General features: G+C 44.6%; 1 protein-coding gene across 15 annotated transcripts in view; it reads right to left on the minus strand.

Moving 5' to 3' along the window:
- ZBTB8A (zinc finger and BTB domain containing 8A) overlaps positions 1 to 20,227 on the minus strand; it is a 67,858-nt gene that overhangs the window by 11,828 nt on the left and 35,803 nt on the right. For 8 of the 15 annotated variants that reach the window (XM_045375492.3, XM_045375509.3, XM_045375477.3 and 5 more), the window contains one exon: positions 724 to 1,547. The exons of 1 other annotated variant lie outside the window; for it this stretch is intronic. In XM_045375492.3, coding sequence (XP_045231427.1) covers positions 724 to 1,546 — 823 coding nt within the window. In that variant the 5' untranslated portion in view covers position 1,547. The remainder of the gene's footprint in view (positions 1 to 723; positions 1,548 to 20,227) is intronic. 6 more of the 15 variants (XM_074013549.1, XM_045375514.3, XM_045375522.3 and 3 more) reach the window with 3 other exon arrangements.

Below are 20,227 nucleotides of genomic sequence, written 5' to 3' on the forward strand. Positions count from 1 at the left end.
TGAAAAATCATGGGTTCTGACCCTTAGTACTCTTATTATTTGGATTGTCATTATATTTATTCAATATTATTTTGAATAAATCCACGTTTTATGAAACAAATTTCTTCTTCCTTTTTTTTTGAGACACAGTCTCGTTCTATTGCCCAGGATGGAGTGCAGTGGTGCAATCCCAGCTCACTGCAACCTCTGCCTCCCAGGCTCAAGTGATTCTCCTGCCTCAGCCTCCTGAGTAGCTGAGACTACAGGTGTGCACCACTATGCCTGGCTAATTTTTTTTGTTTTTTGAGAAGGACTCCTGCTCTGTCACCCAGGCTGGAGGGCAGTGGCGCAATCTCAGCTCCCTGCAACCTCCGCCTCCTGGGTTCAGGTGATTCTCCTGCCTCAGCCTCCTGAATAGCTGGGATTACAGGCACATGCCACCATGCCCCGCTCATTTTTTTGTACTTTTAGTAGAGATGGGGTTTTGCCATGTTGACCAGGCTGGTCTTGAACTCCTGACCTCAGGTGATCTGCCCACCTCAGCCTCCCAAACTGCTGGAATCACAGGCGTGAGCCACCACGCCTGTCGTTACTAAATAAATTTCATTACAGAAATAGAACTTTTGAAAAAAATCAGTTGCTTCAACTGCTTAGAGCACCTGAAACTAAGGGTGTTTTGACAGAAGACCGATTTATATAGCACTTTGGAACCTAGAGGAGGGGACTTATGCCCTTCTTGGGTACCTGGAAAACTTTTGGATGTGACATCAGATCCTTGACCGTACTGATAGCCAACAGGAGGAGAGTCCATTTCAGCATCAATCTGTGCTTGTTCTTCAGACTGGGAAACATGGCTGGAAGAATCAGATGTTCGTGCTTCTCGTTTGCTTGACTTATAATGAGTAACTTCAGAAGGCTGTGACATTCTCAAATGTTTGGTCTTTTTAATGGACTCTTTCCTTGGTTCACGCTTGGCCAAGGGTTGTTGAGTATTCTTCTGGGAGGCTGGATGATAATTATACTTATTCCAAGATTTTCCACTTATTATACCTGCTCCTTGCTCTGGGCTTAGGTGAGAACGTGGAGAACTGCTTCCTTCTTGCCAGCCACCACTATAAAAAGAGGAACGTTCTACACCATTAGAATTGGCATCTTTATCTGAGAGACTGAAATAGCGATCTTTTTCTTTCTCACTAATGTCTAAGGAAGATTTAATAAAAGTCTTACATACACTTATGACATCAGTCATCTGAAGGAAGCTAGCAGCCGACATTACTTCTATGACATTCTGACCAGTAAGAGACAGTTTGCCAGAATATACGAAGTCCAAGATAACTGTAAAAGTGTCAGGGGAGAAAGCCTGAAATGTAGCTGTGGTTGGCTGACTTGTCTCTTTTGAATTCTGAGAAAGAAGCATTTTAAAGTAGCCGCTACTAGCAAATAATACATTTCGATGTGCTTTGAAGACCTTCCCTTCAACTAGAATACTGCAGTCACAAAATACATCTTGCCTGCGCTGCTCGTTCAGTTGCTGCAGGAGGTGAGACTGATGAGAGGAGATCTCCATTCTGAAGAGGAAAAGACACGTGTGGTTACCAAAACCTACATTACAATTATTTTATTTTGTTTTGAGACAGGATCTTGCTCTGTTGCCCAGGCTGCAGTGCAGTGGTGTGATCAAAGCTCACTGCGGCTGGGCACAGTGGCTCACTCCTGTAAGCCCAGCACTTTGGGAGGCTGAGGCGGGGGGATCACCTGAGGTCAGGAGTTCGAGGCCAGCCTGGACAACATGGTAAAACCCTGTCTCTACCAAAAATACAAAAATTAGCTGGGTGTGGTGGCGGATGCCTGTAATCCCAGCTACCTGGGAGGCTGAGGCAGACAAATTGCTTGAACCTGGGAGGCAGAGGTTGCAGTGAGCCAAGATTGCACCACTGCACTCGAGCCTGGGCCACAGAGCAAGACTCCATCTCAAAAAACAAACACCCAAAAAACAAACAAACAAAAAATGCTCACTGCAACCTTAAACTCCTGGTTTCAGTGATTCTCCTACCTCAGCCTCCAAGTAGCTGGGACTACAGGTGTGCACCACCATGCCTGGCTTTTTTTTTTTTTTTTAATAGAGATAAGGTCTCGCTATGTTACCCCAGCTGGTCTCTAACTCCTGGACTCAAGCAATCCTCCTGCCTCAGCCTCCCAAAGTGAACAATCCTTTTCTAAGGTGAGTCAACTAAAATAATAATCAGAAGCCTCTTTTATTCCATTAAGAACTCTTTCTTGTTGGAGAATATAATTGCCAAGACACAGAAGATAATAGGTTTCAACACATCACTTAATACTAGACTGTTATCACCTGGGCACGGTGGCTTATGCCTGTAATCCCAGTACGCTGGGAGGCTGAGGCGGGCAGATCACAAGGTCAAGAGCCAAAGATCATCCTGGCCAACATGATGAAACCCCGTCTCTACTAAAAATATGAAAATTAGCTGGGCGTGGTGGTGCACACCTGTAGTCCCAGCTGTTCAGGAGGCTGAGGCAGGAGAATCGCTTGAACCTGGGAGGTGGAGGTTGCAGTGAGCTGAGGTCGCAGCACTGCACTCCAGCCTGGCAATAGAGCAAGGCTCTGTCTCAAACAAAAACAAAAACAAAAAACCAAAAAAAAAAAAAAAAAAAAAAACCTGAGACTAGTTTTTTAGAAAATTACTTGTTTTATTAGCAAAATTTATTGAGCATCTTCTTCTTTATTTATTTATTTTTTTTGAGACAGAGTCTTGCTCTGTAACCCAGGCTACAGTGCAGTGGCGCGATCTCAGCTTACTGCAACCTCCACCTCCCAGGTTCAAGCGATTATCCTGCCTCAGCCTCCCGAGTAGCTGGGATTACAGGCACCCGCCATCGCGCCCGCGATCGTGCCTGGCTAATTTTTGTATTTTTAGTAGAGATGGGGTTTCACCATCTGGCCAGGCTGGTCTTGAACTCCTAACCTCGTGATCCACCCGCCTTGGACTCCCAAAGTGCTGGGATTACAGGCGTGAGGCACCGTGCCCAGCCTTCTTTCATTTTTTAAATATAGAGATGAGGTCTCACTATGTTGCCCAAGCTGGTCTTGAACTCCTAGGCTCAAGAGATCCTCTGGCCTCAGCATCCCAAAATACTAGGATTACAGGCATGAGCATGTTCAATAAATCAGGCCTTTTGCTATATGTTGAGCCAACACATTTGATTTTTGCCTTCATGTTGTTTTCAATCTAAAACGGTTATCAGACATTAAACAAAGACTCCAGCCCAGGGTGGTAGCTCATGCCTGTAATCCCAGCACTTTGGGAGACAGAGGCAGGAGGATAGCTTGAGCCTAGGAGTGAAAGAATAGGCTATTCAACATAGCAAGACCCTATCTCTACAAAAAAAAAATATATATATATATATTTTTAATATATATTTAGCTATTTAGGAGGCTGAGGCAGGAGGATCACTTGAATCCAGGGGGTGGAGGCTGCAGTGAGCCATGATCACAACACTCACTGCACACCAGCCTGGGCCACAGAGACTCTGTCTCTGAAAAAGTTAAATTATAGGTGGCTCACACCTGTAATACCAGCACTTTGGAAGGCTGAGGCAGGTGGATCACTTGAGGTCAGGAGTTCAAGACCAGCCTGGCCAACATGGCGAAACCCCATTTCTACTTAAAAAAAAAAAAAAAAAAAAAAAAAAGGTCGGGCATCATGGCGCACACCTGTAATCCCAGTTACTTGGGAGGCTGAGGCAGGAGAATTGCTTGAACCCAGGAAGTGAAGGTTGCAGTGAGCCGAGATTGCACCACTGCACTCCAGCATGGGCGACAGAGTGAGATTCCATATATGTGTGTGTGTGTGTGTGTGTGTGTGTGTGTGTGTGTGTGTGTGTGTGTGGTTAAATTTAATTAAATTCAACAAAGACTTGCATGAAGTTACAATGACAAGTTAAGTGCTAAGAAAGAAAGAAGGTGCTATGAGTAGTATAAAGGGGCTATGAGTAGTATCCTAGCTTAGACTGAGATGGAGAAGGTTGGGGATACCTCTTTAGAAGTAACATTTAAACTGAGACCTCAAAGGTGAGCAGGAATTAGCCAGGTAGAGTGAGGAGAAAAATTTCTGGTTCCAGCAAAATAGTGGTGAAAACTTTTCTGCCACAAATCCCTAGAGATGCTGGATAAAATACAGCTGAAGTTTTTTAAAGGTGTGGCTGAGCTTGCAAGAAAGATGTAGAAATCCCTAGACGCCAGCTAAGCGGAGGCAGCACAGCCTGAGCTGTGTGAGCCAGTAATGGCTAAGGGACTAGGTCCTTACCAGTACCAAACTCTGATCTATTAGAGCTGACAGCTGGGAAGTTAGAACCCTCTGAGGACCACAACCTTAGTGAAAAGGGACTAAAAATTCTGACTAAGTCCAATGAGAAGGTAAAGAAAGTTTGTCTTTGCAGGGCCCTGGGTAGGGAAAAAAAGGCCCTAGGTGAAATACTGAAGCCCAGTGGTTTGCCTTGTGAGATTCTGGAGGCCAGATTTACTTTACCTGCTTGGTGTGGGAAATCTCAACCAGAAAAATTAACATAGGCCGGACACAGTGGCTCATGCCTGTAATCACAGCACTTTGGGAGGCTGAGACGGGCAGATCGCTTGAGCCCGGGAGTTCGAGATCAGCCTGGGCAACATGGTAAGCTCCCCATCTCTATAAAAATAAATAAATAAAGTTTAAAAAAAGAAAAATTAACCTGAAAATTGATCCCGGGCTGGTAGTGCCTTCAGGGCACCTTGCAGAAGCAAATGTGACATTGCTCAGGAAGGGTGGGTCTCTGAACGCAAGACAGGCAGAAATAAGCTGTGCTTAAGCTGAATTCAAAATCATTCCCCTCTGTACACAAAGTGGGTAATTGCAAATATTGTACAAACATGGTATCAAGTATCTCCTATCTTAAAAACAGAGGCCGGGCGTGGTGGCTCACGCCTGTAATCCCAGCACTTTGGGAGGCCGAGGCGGGCAGATCACCTGAGGTTAGGAGTTCAAGACCAGCCTGGCCAGCATGGTGAAACCCCATCTCTACTAAAAGTACCAAAAAATCAGCCGGGCATGGTGGAGCATACCTGTAATCCCAGCTACTCAGAAGGCTGACGTAGGAGATTTGCTTGACCCTGGGCGGTGGAGGTTGTAGTGAGAAGAGATTGCGCCACTGCACTCCAGTCTGGGCAACAGAGTGAGACTGCACCTCAAACAAACAGGCCGGGCGCGGTGCCTCACACCTGTAATCCCAGCACTTTGGGAGGCTGAGGCGGGCGGATCACTTGATGTCAGGATTTCTAGACCAGCCTGACCAACATGATGAAGCCCCATCTCTACTAAAAATACAAAAATCAGCTGGGTATGGTGGTGGGCGCCTGTAATCTCAGCTACTCAGGAGGGTGAGGCAGGAGAATCGCTTGAACCTGGGAGGCAGAAGCTGCAGTGAGCCGAGATTGCGACACTGCACTCCAGCCTAGGCGACAGAGCAAGACTGTAACTCAAAAACAAACAAACAGATGTGCCAACAAAAACTTCCCCTTTGGCCTGGGTGACACGAGACTCCGTCTCAAAAACAAAAAACCAAAAAAACTTCCCCTTGATTTCACACCTACATTTTGGCTTCTATTCCATTTTTCTTTTCAACTCCCTTTACACAAAATTCATTGAAATAGTTTTGTTCTGTTTTGTTTGTATTTGCTGTCTCCCTGTCTCTCTTGAACCCATTCCAGTCAGGTTTTCATCACCATCCATCAAAACCACTCTTTTTTTTTGAGTTAGAGTCTCACTCTATCACCTAGGCTAGAGTGCAGTGGCGTGATCTCGGCTTACTGCAACCTCTGCCTCCCGGGTTCAAGAGATTCTCCTGCCTCAGCCTCCTGAGTAGTTGGGATTACAGATGCGTGCTACCACACCCAGCTAATTTTTGTATTTTTGGTAGAGATGAGGTTTCACCATGTTGGCCAGGCTGGTCTCGAACTCCTGACTTCAGGTGATCTGCCTGCTTCGGCCTCCCAAAGTGCTGGGATTACAGGCGTTAGCCATCGGGACTGGCCAAAACCATCCTTTTTATGGTTATTAGTAACTTGCGTGTTGTCAAATCCAATGATCATTTCTTTGTCTTCATTTTGCCTACACAGTTGGTCATTGTCTTCATCCTAAAACACTTTTTTCACTTGACCACCAGGACACTACTCCTTCATGGCTCTCCTACCTCACCGGCTACTCCTTCTCAGTCTCCTTTGCTGGTTCTTCTCCATTTTCCTAATCTCCAAATTTTGGAATGTACAGGGTCTCAGGCCTCAAACATCTTCTCTACCTATATCGTTCCCTAGGGAGTATTTAGGATCCCATCCAGGCTCATAGTTTCAAACATCAAGCAAGCAATCAGTCCTGCACTGACACCAGCAAGTTGTCCTGTAATTCAATTCAATTCTAACACTATGTAACTGGAGAGAGCATCAGATCCCAGAGGTTGAAGGCTCAGTCCCAGAAGGCATCCCCCAACTTCTGATGCCAATTGCAGGCCCCAGCTTGTTTTATGTGTGCTTCTGACTAGCCAGCTATAAACTGGGGTTCCCATAATGCCCTCCTTAAGTTTGATTAATTTGCTAGAGTAGCTCACAGAACTTAGGAAAACACTTAAGTTTCTTGGTTTCTTATAAAAGATATTACAAAGGATATAGATGAAGAGATGCATAGGGCAAGGCACGTGGGAAGGCGCTTGGAGCTTCCACGCCCCCACCAAGTGCACCACCCTCCAGGAACCTCCACATGTTCAGCTATCTGGAAGCACTCCAAACCCAGGCCTTTTGGGTTTTATGGAAACTTCGTTATGTAGGCATGAATGATGATATCATTCGCCATTGGTGATCAAATTAACTTTTAGCCTCTCTCTCCTCCCCAGAGGCTGGGGGTGGGCTGAAAGTCCTACTTCTCTACTCCTGCTTGACCTTTCTGGTGACCAGCCCCAAACCTGAAGCTACCTAGAGGCTGCCAGTCAGCCAGCAGTCAATTCATGAGCATACAAAAAGACACCACTTTGGAGATTCTAAGGATTTTAGTTGTATGCCAGGAAAGAGGGATGAAGACCAAACACATATTTCATAATATGATAGCATCTTTTTAAAAAAATTATTTATTTTAAATAAATAGAGACACAGTCTCACTATGTTGCCCAGCTTGGTCTCAAACTGGTGGGCTGAAGCAATCCTCCTGCCTTGGCCTCCCTAAATGCTGGGATTACAGGCATGAGCCACCACGCCCAGCAAATCACAGCATCTTAACATGTGCAAAACCATACTTTTTGTTCACCTCCATCCTAAATCTACCTTTCCTACACTCTTATCCATCTTAGGAAACGTAACCTCCATTCTACCAGCTGTTTAGATCAAAGCCATTGTGTCATCTTTGACTCCATGTTGTTGGTTTCACCTTCAGAATAGCAAAATCCCACCACTTCTCTCCATGGCTGCTGCTGCCACCTTGATCCAAGTCACCATCACTTATCATCTAGAGGCTATTTGTTGAGATGGAGTTTTGCTCTTGTTGCCCCAGCTGGAGTGCAGTGGCGCAATCTCAGCTCACTGAAACCTCCGCTTTCAGAGTTCAAGTGATTCTCCTACCTCAGCCTCCCAAGTGGCTGGGATTACAGGCGCCCACCACCACGCCCAGCTAACTTTTGTATTTTTGTATTTTTTTATTTTTTTTGAGATGGAGTCTCGTTTTGTTGCCCAGGCTGGAGTGCAGTGACAAAATCTCGGCTCACTGCAAGCTCCGCCTCCCTGGTTCACGCCATTCTCCTGCCTCAGCCTCCCGAGTATCTGGGACTACAGCCGTCTGCAACCACACCTGGCTAATTTTTTTGTATTTTTAGTAGAGGCGGGGTTTCACCGTGTTAGCCAGCATGGTCTTGATCTCCTGACCTCGTGATCCGTCTGCCTCGGCCTCCCAAAGTGCTGGGATTACAGGCGTGAGCCACCGTGCCTGGCCTAATTTTTGTACTTTAAGTAGAGACAGATCTTGCCATGTTGGCCAGGCTGCTCTCAAACTCCTGACCTCAGCCGCCCTCCTCGGCCTCCCAAAGTGGCACCTGGCCCTAAAGGCTATTTTAATAGCCTCCTTGCAACTTCAGTCTAGTTTGAATACAGCAGCCAGAATGATCCTTCTAAAACATAAGTGAAATCACATTACTCCTCTACACAAAACTTTCCAATGGTTTATCATCCAACTCCAAAGTTCTCATAAGCTAAAATGCCCTATATGATCTGCATGCTTCCCATCCCAGTACTTCCACCATGCCTGGCTAATTTTTGTATTTTTATTATGTATTTATTTATTTTTCTTGAGACAGAGTCTTGCTTTGTCTCCCAGGCTGGAGTGCAGTGGCACAATCTCGGCTCACTGCAACCTCGGCCTCCTGGGTTTGTGCAGTTCTCCTACCTCAGCCTCCCAAGTAGCTGGGATTACAGGCGCCTGGCTAATTTTTGTATTTTTAGTAGAGATGGGGTTTCACCATGTTGGCCAGGCTGGTCTCAAACTCCTGACCTCGGGTGGTCAGCCCACCTTGGCTTCTCAAAGTGCTGGGATTACAGGCGTGGGTCACCACACCCAGTACCGATTTTAGTTTTAATACAGTCAAATTTATCAATCAGTTAGTGGTATGCTTCTTCTGTATTTTAAGAAATCCTTCCCTATCTCAAGGACATAAAGAATTTTTTTTTTTTTTTTTTTTTTTTTTTTTTTTTTTTTTTTTTTTTTGAGACGGAGTCTTGCTCTGTCACCCAGGCTGGAGTGCAGTGGCCGGATCTCAGCTCACTGCAAGCTCCACCTCCCGGGTTTACGCCGTTCTCCTGCCTCAGCCTCCCGAGTAGCTGGGACTACAGGCGCCCGCCACCTCGCCCGGCTAGTTTTTTTTGTATTTTTTAGTAGAGACGGGGTTTCACCGTGTTAGCCGGGATCGTCTCTCGATCTCCTGGCCTCGTGATCCGCCCGTCTCAGCCTCCCAAAGTGCTGGGATTACAGGCTTGAGCCACCGCGCCCGGCTAAGAATTTTTTAAAGTTCTGTTTTTCACTTTTAGGGCTTTAATTTACTTCAATTTATTTTGTACATAGTATTCTAATTTTTTTTTCCATATAAACAACTTTTCTTGGCCGGGCGCGGTGGCTCAAGCCTGTAATCCCAGCACTTTGGGAGGCCGAGACGGGCGGATCACGAGGTCAGGAGATCGAGACCATCCTGGCTGACACAGTGAAACCCCGTCTCTACTAAAAAAAAAATACAAAAAAACTAGCCGGGCGAGGTGGCGGGCGCCTGTAGTCCCAGCTACTCGGGAGGCTGAGGCAGGAGAATGGCGTGAACCCAGGAGGCGGAGCTTGCAGTGAGCCAAGATCACGCCACTGCACTCCAGCCTGGGCGGCAGAGCGAGACTCTGTCTCAAAAAAAAAAAACAAAAAAAAAAAACAAAAAAAACCCACAACTTTTCTGGCACCATTTATTGAAAAGTTTATCCTTTCCCCACTATTTTGTTGTTGTTGTTTTATTTTATTTTATTTTATTTTTTTGAGACGGAGTCTTGCGCTGTCGCCCAGGCAGTGGCGCGATCTCGGCTCACTGCAAGCTCCGCCTCCCGGGTTCACGCCATTCTCCTGCCTCAGCCTCCTGAGTAGCTGGGACTACAGGCGCCTGCCACCGCGCCCGGCTAATTTTTTGTATTTTTAGTAGAGACGGGGTTTCACCGTGGTCTCGATCTCCTGACCTTGTGATCCGCCCACCTCGGCCTCCCAAAGTGCTGGGATTACAGGCGTGAGCCACCGCGCCCGGCCTGTTGTTGTTTTAAATAAGAGACAAGGTCTCACCATGTTGCCCAGGCTGGTCTCAAACTCCTGAGCTCAAGTGATCCGCCCACCTTGGCCTCCCAAAATGCGGGGATTACAGGCATGAGCCTCCACACCCAGCCTTCCCCACTAATTTGTAATGGTACTACTGTTATACATCTGGAGTCCATAATTTATGGATCTATTGATGAGATTTTTATTCAGTTCACTTTCTCAATTTGCCTGTCTCTGCACCAACACTTCACAGTATTACCAAAACTTTAAAATGAGTTGCCCCACCGCCTCAAGTTTTTTTTTTTTTTGAGATGGAGTCACTCTCTGTTGCCCAGGCTGGTGTGCAGTGGTACAATCTCGGCTCACTGCATCCTCCAACCTCCAAAGTTCAAGCGATTTTCCTGCCTCAGCCTCCTGAGTAGCTGGGATTACAGACACACGCCACCATGCCTGGCTAATTTTTGTATTTTTAGTAGAGATGGGGTTTCACTATGTTGGCCAGGCTGGTCTCGAACTTCTGACCTCGTGATCCACCCGCCTTTGCCTCCCAAAGTGCTGGGATTACAGGTGTTGAGCCACCAGGCATGGCATCAAGTAACATTTTTTTCAAAAATGCTGTTGACCCTTCTACCTCATAAATATTAGCATCAGTTTGACAAGCTTCATTATTGTATTGAACTTCTAGATTAATTTAGGGGAGAATTCACATCTTTACAATGTTGAGTCTCACCATCCATGAACATGGTATAATTCTCCATTTATTCAGGTCTTTCATACTCTTCAATGTTATTTTCTCTGTTAAGATCTTACATATTTTTGTTAGATTTATTCCTACTGCTCATAGATTTTATTGCTATAATGAATGGGCACTTTTTTTCCTACTGCATTATTACTGGTTTATAGGCATACTATTCATATTTGTATATTAATCTGGTATGTAGCAACCTCTCTTATTAGCTAAAGTCTCTTATTATTCTAATGGTTTATCCAAAGATTTTCTGAGTCCAAGTGCTATAGCTCATATCTATAATCCCAGCACTTTGGGAGAACAAGTTGGGAGAATCACTTGAGCCCAGGAGTTCAAGAGTGGCCTGAGCAACACAGGGAGACTCTGTCTCTACAAAAATAAGAAAATAGCACATATCTGTGGTCTTGGCTACTTGGGAGGCTGAGGTAGGATTGCTTGAGCCCAGGAGGTTGAGGCTGCAGTAAGTTACTGCACTTCAGCCTGAGCCTCAGAGCAAGACCCTTCTCAAAAAAAAAAAAACAAAAAACAAAAAAACCACCCAAAGATTTTCTGAAACATTCTTCGTAGATAATTATGTGTCTGCAAATAAGGAGTTTTATTTCATGTAGTTCCATTTTTCTGCCTCATTTCTTTCTTTTTTTTTTTTTGAGACGGAGTCTTGCTCTGTCCCCCAGGCTGGAGTGCAGTGGCGCGATCTCGGCTCACTGCAAGCTCCGCCTCCTGGGTTTACGCCATTCTCCTGCCTCAGCCTCCCGAGTAGCTGGGACTACAGGCGCCCGCTACCTCGCCCGGCTAGTTTTTTTGTATTTTTAGTAGAGACGGGGTTTCACCGTGTTAGCCAGGATGGTCTCGATCTCCTGACCTTGTGATCCGCCCGCCTCGGCCTCCCAAAGTGCTGAGATTACAGGCTTGAGCCACCGCGCCCGGCCTCTGCCTCATTTCTTATATTTGTCCTACTGCATGGGCTAGGATCTCCCATAAAGTGTGGAACAGAGGCCATGACAGCAGGTGTCACTTGCTGAATGGAAACACTGCTAAAATTTAACTACTAATAATGATGCTTAGGCTGGGCATGGTGGCTTACATCTCTAATTTGGGCACTTTGGGAGGCCAAGGCAGGAGGATCACTTGAGGCCAGGAGTTTAAGATTTGAGACCAGCCTAGGCAACAAAGTGAGATCCTGTCTCTAGAAACAAAACAAAACAAAACAAAAATTAGCTGGGCATGGTAGCGTGCACCTGTGGTCCCAGCTACATGGTATGCTGAGGTGGTAGGATCCCTTGAGCCCAGGAGGTCAAGGTTGCAGTGATCCTTGTTTGTGCCACTGCACTCCAGCCTGGGTAACAGAGACAGACTCTATCTCAAAAAAAAAAAAAAAAAAAAAGAATGACGACGTTTAATATAGGAGTTTGATTGGTACCCTTTGTTTTCAATCTGCTAAAACTTAAAAAATCATAAATTAGAGTTAAAATGTATTAAATGTTTATTCTGCATTTATACGTTTTCCCCTCTTTGTATATTAGTTTCCTAGGGCTGCCATTAACAAAGTACCACAAACTAGGTAACTTAAAAAAATATAATTTTATTGTCTTGCAATCTGGAGGCTAGAAATCCAAAATTAAATTGTCAACAGGATCATGTGTTTTCTGAAACCTGTAAGGGAGGAATCCTTCTTTATTTCATTCTATCTTCTGGTGGCCCTAGGTGTTCCTTGGTTTGAAGCAGCTTATCCCCAATCTCTGCCTCTGTCTTCATATGGCCATCTTCTCCCTCCATGTGTGTCTCTCTATCATTACAAAGTATTCTGTCCTCCTTGGTCAGGTGTGGTGACTCACACCTGTAATCCCAGCACTACCTTGGAGTAGTAGGCCTACCTCGGAGGCCGAGGTAGGTAGATCACTTAAGGTCAAGAGTTCGAGACCAACATGGTCACCATGGTAAGATCAACATGGTGAAAACCTCTCTTTAGTAAAAATACAAAAATTAGCTGGGTATGGTGGCAGGCGCCTATAATTCCAGTTACTTGGGAGGTTGACAGAGGAGAATCGCTTGAACCTGGGTGGCAGAGGTTGCAGTGAGCCAAGATCCCGCCACTGCACTCCAGCCTGCGTAACAGAGTGAGACTCCGTTTCAAAAACAAAACAAAACAAAACCCAAAGTATTCTCTCCTCACATCTTCACACTGTCTTCTCATAGGGACACCAGTGATACTGGATTAAGGGTCCACCCTACCCTAGTGACCATATTAATTACATCTTCAATGGCCTTATTTCCAAATAAAAGACTGTAGATTAGGACTTAATCATATTATTTTGGGAGAACAAATTTAACCCAAAACAACCTGTTAAAATGGTATATTACATTAATGGATTTCTTGGATGATGAATGACCTTTGTATTACTGGAATAATCTAATCCAGTCTTTACCTATGAGTAAGACTATATTAATGCCTCACCATCTGAACTCCCACCCCAGACCACCACCAGATTCAGTCACTTAACCTGATTTTTTTTTTTTTTTTTTTTCAGACAGGGTCTCACTCTGTCACCCAGACTGGAGTGCCACTGGCACAATCTTGGCTCACTATAACCTCTGTTTCCCAGGTTCAAGCAATCCTCCCACCTCAGCCTCTAGAGTACCTAGGACTACAGGCGTGCACCACCATGCCTGGCTAATTTTTTGTATTTTTAGTAGCAATGGGGTTTCACTATGTTTCCCAGGCTGGTCCCAAATTCCTGGGCTCAAGCAATCCACCTGCCTCAGTCTCCCAAAGCGGTGGGATTACAGGAGTGAGCCACTGCACCCGGCCTGAGCGGTTATTTTACAAATACATTAACTACTACTCAGTACTGTATGAAAGTTATAAACATGAACATATATAGAGATGAAGACCCTATAATGAATTAGTTCCCAAGAGTTCTGTCTATAATGAAGTTTCTTCCATGTTTAATATAGGCCAGGTTCTACTAGTAATGGGCTTCGAAATCCCAAATCTCCCAGAAATTATTAAATAAAAAAGACTGAGTCACTTAGCTAGGGATTGGACCTTCACATTATCATTATGTGCCCCAAGATTCAGCTTTTGCTGAGTGCTTATATGACCTTGTTTCTGGAGTACAGACAAACCCAGGATACTGTGCTAACAGAGACATAACATATGCGTGGTTATGTCGGACAACTGCGAAACAAGACATCTGGGAATATTGCTACAGAAGAATTAAATCAGTGCCTAATCTTTTACAGGTTGAGTATCCTTTTTTGTTTTTGGAGATAGTTTCGCTCTTGTTACCCAGGCTAGAGTGCAATGGCACAATCTCATCTCAACATCCGCCTCCTGGGTTCAAGCGATTCTCCTGTCTCAGTCTCCCGAGCAGCTGGGATTACAGGAATGCGCCACCATGCCCAGCTAACTTTTGTAGTTTTAGTAGAGACAGGGTTTCTTCATGTTGGTCAGGTTGGTCTCGAACTCCTGACCTCAGGCAATCTGCCCGCCTCAGCCTCCCAAAATGCTGGGATTACAGGCGTGAGCCACCGCGCCCGGCCAGGTTGAGTATCCTTTATCTAAAATGCTTGGGACTAGAAGCATTTTGAATTTCATATTTTTTTTTTATTTTAGAATATTTGCATTATACTTAGGTTCAGCATCCCTAATTGGAAAATCCAAAATCCAAAATGCTTCAATGAGCATTTCCTTTGAGCATCAGGTTAGTACTCAATAAGTTTTAGATTTTGGAGCATTTCAGATTTCGAATTTTCGGGTTAGGGATACTCAACCTGTATTAGCATATCCCCTCAGTTAAAATATAGTAATTCCTCTGTTCTCTTTGAAACAAGGTAGTTGGGTCATGACTACATTTTTTTGATACGATAAATAATGCTTAATATGGTCTGGCTGTGTCCCCACCCAAAATCTCATCTGGAATTGTAATGCTCATGGGTGGCACCAGGTGGAGGTAATTGAATCATAGGCGCAGTTTCCCCCATGCTGTTCTCATGACAATGAGTGAGTCTCACGAGATTTGATGGTGTTATAAGCATCTGGCATTTCCTCTGCTGGTACTCACTCCATCCTGATGCCCTATAAAGAAGATGCCTGCTTCTCCTTCACCTTCTGCCATGATTGTAAGTTTCCTGAGACCTCCCCAGCAATGAAGAACTGAGTCAATTAAACCTCTTTCTTTTATGAATTACCCAGTCTCGGGTACTTCTTTGGATCAGTGTGAGAACAGACTAATACAATGCTGCAACAAATATTTTTGCAGGCCAGGCACGGCGGCTCACGCCTGTAATCCCAGCACTTTGGGAGGCCGAGACGGGTGGATCACCTGAGGTCAGGAGTTTGAGACCAGCCTGGCCAATGTGGCAAAACCCCGTCTCTACTAAAAATACAAAAATTAGCCGGATGTATTGGCGTGAGCCTGTAATCCCAGCTACTCTGGGATAGACTGAGGTAGAAGAATCACTTGAACCTGGGGGGCTGGAGGTTGCAGTGAGCTGAGATCTCACCATTGCACTCCAGCTTGGGCAACAAGAGGGAAACTCTATCTCAAAAAAAAAAAAAAAAAAAAAAAAATTTTTTTTTTTTTGCATATACATCCTTGAGCATTGTTATGGTTTTAATGTCGCTACAAACTCATGGAACAGTATTAAGAGGTAGATTAAAGAGGTTATTAGGTCACGTGGGCACCTTATTCATGCATGGATTAATGCCGTTATCTCGGAAGTGGGTTAGTTAGCATGGGAGTGGGCTCCTGCTAAGAGTTTGGCCCCCTTGTTGTCTCTCTGTGTTGCTCCTGTACTTCCTTGCCATGGGATGCCTTCCACCATCTGATGATCCTTGCCAGATGCTGGCATCAGATCTGTGAGTCAAATAAACTTCTGTTCTTTATAAATTACGCAGTCTGTGGTATTCTGTTATAGCAACAGAAACAGACTAAGACAAGCATTAAGGACATAATTTGATTCCTAGAAGTCCAGTTGTTAAGTGGGTACTGACAAACGGCCTTCCAAAAACACTATCAATTTGTATCTCCGTCAACACCATAGGACAGTGCCCTTTTCCCCAGTATTTTCATTAACCCTGAAAATTCTCTTGCTCTCTTTTTTTATTTTTTCAAACAGAGTCTTACTCTGCTGCCCAGGCTGGAGTACAGCGGTGCGATCTTGGCTCACTACAACCTCTGCCTCCCAGGTTCAAGCGATTCTTGTGCCTCAAGCCTCCTTACTAGCTGGGACTACAGGCATGTGCCACCGCGCCCAGCTAATTTTTTGTATTTTTAGTAGAGACGGAGTTTCGCCATGTTGGCCAGGCTTGTCTCAAACTCCTGGACTCAAGTGTTCTGCCTGCCTCCCAAAGTGCTGGGATTATATACAGGCATGAGCCACTGTGCCCAGTCAATGCTCTCTTAAAATTTTTTGTTTGTTTTTTTCTGTTTGTTTTTTGTTTTTTTGAGACGGAGTCTCACTCTGTAGCCCAAGCTGGAATGCAATGGCGCGATCTTGGCTCACTGCAATGTCCACCTCACAGGCTCAAGCGATTCTTCGATCCACCCACCTGGGCTTCCCCAAGTTCTGGGATTATAGGCGTGAGCCACCATGCCCCGCCTCCCTTTAAAATGCTGTCCCATCTACCCTTACAGAAAAATACCAGGAAATATCAATACTATTATTTAACATTGTCCTGGAAGTACTAGCCAATGAATTAGACAAGATAACTAACTACAATGTGTGAATATTAGAAAGAATGAATTATTATTACTGCAGGTGATACTGTGTATCTATAAAGTAAAATCAGAAAACCACAAAAATAAAATTCTTTTCCCATGTTGGAGTAACTGGTACTAGACTTGGCCTTCTGCTATAAACAATTAGAAAAACCGAACAAAATACATGAAAAAAATTATTTTCAGACAATGAAATCAGGGAGTATGGGACTGTGATCCCTGAGAGAATGGCACCAAGTGAGGTATGTCCTACTATTACTTTGGCTTTCTGGACTGGAATACAGGAAGAGAAAAATCACACTGAATGGAGCAGAGATCAGTGTTTAGGAGCATGAGGTGCCTGGAAGTTTGAGGCAAAGTACCAGAGAAGCAGCAACTATGCAAAGAGATCAATAACTCTTCACAGGAGTCCTGAGTTTCTACGAGCAGAAAAATTCCCAGAGCTCACACACAGAGAGTTGGAAGATATTTAAGTTGTTGGTTTTTTTTTCTTTTCCCCCCCACTTTTTTTTTGTTTTTGAGATGGAATCTTGCTGTGTTGCCCAGGCTGGAATGCAATGGTGTGATCTCAGCTCATTGCAGCCCTCTGCCTCCCAGGTTGAAGTGATTCTCCTGCTTCAGCCTGCTGAGTAGCTGGGATTACAGGCGCCTGCCACCACACCTGGCTAATTTTTGTATTTTTAGTAGAGATGGGGTTTCACCATGTTGGTCAGGCTGGTCTTGAACTCCTGACCTCAGGTGATCCACCCGCCTCAGCCTCCCAAAGTGCTGGGATTTTAGGTGTGAGCCAGTGTGCCTGGCTGATATTTAAGTTTTGACCAGTCAGAGTAAACATTGTTTGCTGAAGCTGAACATCCAGGGCATAAAGTAGAGACCCTGGAAGAGTAATATCTTAGTAAAAGGACTAACCTAACACAACAGTAAAGATAACTCTAGAACTGCCCCAAAGCTTAAAAACAAGCCTCAAAAATCAAGCTGATTCATTAACAAATTAACAAGTAAACCAAAATTCAATTAAGACAGACAACAAAAACCAGATACTCAAAAATATATATTTATAGTGTCCATCATTCCATAACAAAATGATTAGTCACAATGGCGTGAGGCTGTAGTCCCACCTACTTGAAAAGCTAAGGCAGCAGGATTGCTTGAGTCCAGGAGTCAGAGGCTGCAGTACGCTATGATCACACCTGTAAATAGCCACTGCACTCCAGCCTGGATAACATAGTGAGAGCCTGTCTCCATAAATAAATAAATAAATAAATAAAACATTTTTTTTTAATCAGAAGGAAAATTAGTCGATAGAAACAGATCTAGAAAGAGATGCTAGAGTTAGCAAAGAAGGATGTAAAAGCATTAACTATACATATACTCAAATATTTTTTTAAAAATGAACATATTGAAAGATATAAAAATAGTCAAATAAAATTTCTAGAAATTAGGGCCGGCCCAGTGGCTCACATCTGTAATCTCAGCACTTTGGGAGGCCGAGGCGGGCAGATCACTTGAGGTCAGGAGATGGAGACCAGACTGGCCAACATGGTGAAACCCCATCTCTACTAAAAATACAAAAATTAGACTGGATGTGGTAGCTCAGGCCTGTAATCCCAGCACTTTGGGAGGCCGAGGCAGGCAGATCACCTGCGGTCAGGAGTTTAAGAGCAGCCTGCCCAACATGGCAAAATCCTATCTCTACAAAAACACACACTCACACACACACACAAAATTAGCCAGGAGTGGTGGCATGCTCCTGTAATCTCAGCTACTTGGGAGGCTGAGGCAGAAGAATTGCTTGAACCCAGGAGGTGGAGGTTGCAGTGAGCCGGGGTTGTGCCAGCCTGGGCGACAGAGCGAGACTCCATCTCAAAAAAAAAAAAAAATTAGCCGGGCACGGTGGCATGTAAGTGTAATTCCATAATCCCAGCTGCTGGGGAGACTGAGGCAGGAGAATCACTTGAACCAGGAGGCAGAGGTTGCAGTGAGCTGAGCTCACACCACTGCACTCCAGCCTGGGCAATAGAGCAACACTCCCTTTCAAAAAAAAGAAAAAAAAATTATAGAAATTAAAAAATACAATATCTGGGCTAAGTGAAGTGGCTCATGCCTGTAATCCCAGTACTTTGGAAGGCTGAAGCAGGCAGATTACTTGAGGCCTGGAGTTTGAGACCGGTCTGGTCAATTTGGTGAAACCCCCTCTCTACCAAAAGTATAAAAATTTTAGCAGGGATGGTGGCCAACACCTGTAATCCCAGCTACTCGGGAGGCTAGGGCATGAGAATCATTTGAACCTGGGAGGTGGAGGCTACAATGAGCTGAGATTGTGCCACTACACCGCAGCCTGGGTGACAGAGAAAGACTCTGTCTCAAAAAAAAAAAAAAAAAAAAAAGGAAAAGAATACAGTATCTGAAATTAAAAATGCACTAGATGGGCTTACTAACGGATTATAAACTGCAGAAGACAATTCCATGAATTTGAAGACATACAGTGGAAATTATCTGAACTAAAGTTAAAAAAAAAAAGACTAACGGGAGAGCTCAGTGGCTCAAGCCTATAATCCCAGTACTTTGGGAGGCTAAGGCAAGTGAATTGCCTGAGCTCAAGAGTTCAAGACCAGCCTGGGCAACATAGTGAAACACACCTGTAATCCCAGCTACTGAGGAGGCTGAGGCGTGAGAATCGCTTGAACCTGGAAGGCAAAGATTGCAGTGAGCTGAGATTGTGCCACTGCACTCCAGCCTGGGCAACAGAGCAAGACTCTCTCAAAAAGAAAACAAAAAAGGACAAAAAATGAACAGAGGCCAGGCATGGCTCACATCTGTAATCCCAGCACTTTGGGAGGCCAAGGCGGGCAGATCACCTGAGGTCAAGAGTCGAGACCAGCCTGGTCAACATGGTGAAACCCTGTCTTTACTAAAAAATACAAAAAATTAGCCTGGCGTCTTGGTGCACACCTGTAATCCCAGCTACTAGGGAGGCTTAGCCAGGAGAATCGCTTGGACCTAGAAGGTGGAGGTTGCAGTTAGCTGAGATCATGCCACTGTACTCCAGCCTGGATAACACAGCGAGACTCCATCTCAAAAAAAAAAAAAAAGAAAAAAGAAAAAAGACTGGGCATGGTGGCTCATGCCTGTAATCCCAGCACTTTGACAGGCTAAGGCGGGCGGATCACTTGAGGTTAGGAGACGGAGATCAAACTGGCCAACATAGTGAAACCCTGTGTCTACTAAACATACAAAAATTTGGCTGGTTGTGGTGGCTCAGGCCTATAATCCCAGCACTTTGGGAGGCCAAGGCAGGCAGATCACCTGAGGTCAGGAGTTTGAGACCAGCCTGGCCAACATAGTGAGACCCCGTCTCTACTAAAAACACAACAATTAGCCAGGTATGGTGGTGGGCACCTGTAGTTCCAGCTACTCAGGAGGCTGAGGCAGAAGAATTGCTTGAACCCGGGAGGCAGAGGTTGCAGTGAGCCAAGACTGCGCCATGGCACTGCAGCCTGGGCAACAAGAGCGAAACTGTCTCAAAAAAAGAAAAAAAAAGAAAAAGAAAAAAAAAGAAAAGAAAAAAAAAGAACAGAGCTTTAGTGAAATGTGGAACAATATCAAATAGTCTAATATATTTGTAACTGAGGTTCCAGAAAAGGTGGGGACAGAAAAAATATTTGAAGGAAGTGAAAAACAGAAATATACCACTGTAAGTTTCTTATAATAAACATGAGAAGTTGGCAAACTTTTACTTAAAACGCCACACAGTAAATACTTTTGGCTTTACAGGCTATGTGGCCTCCATTGCAACTACTCAACTCTGTCCTTACAGCACAAAATGTGTCATATTTATGTAGACATTTTGGACTTGATGAAAAAATATGTAATTGAATGACCATGGCTATGTTCCCATAACACTTTATTTACAAAAG

The sequence above is a fragment of the Macaca fascicularis genome, chromosome 1 (assembly GCF_037993035.2).
Source record: "Macaca fascicularis isolate 582-1 chromosome 1, T2T-MFA8v1.1".
NCBI classification, from domain to species: domain Eukaryota; kingdom Metazoa; phylum Chordata; class Mammalia; order Primates; family Cercopithecidae; genus Macaca; species Macaca fascicularis.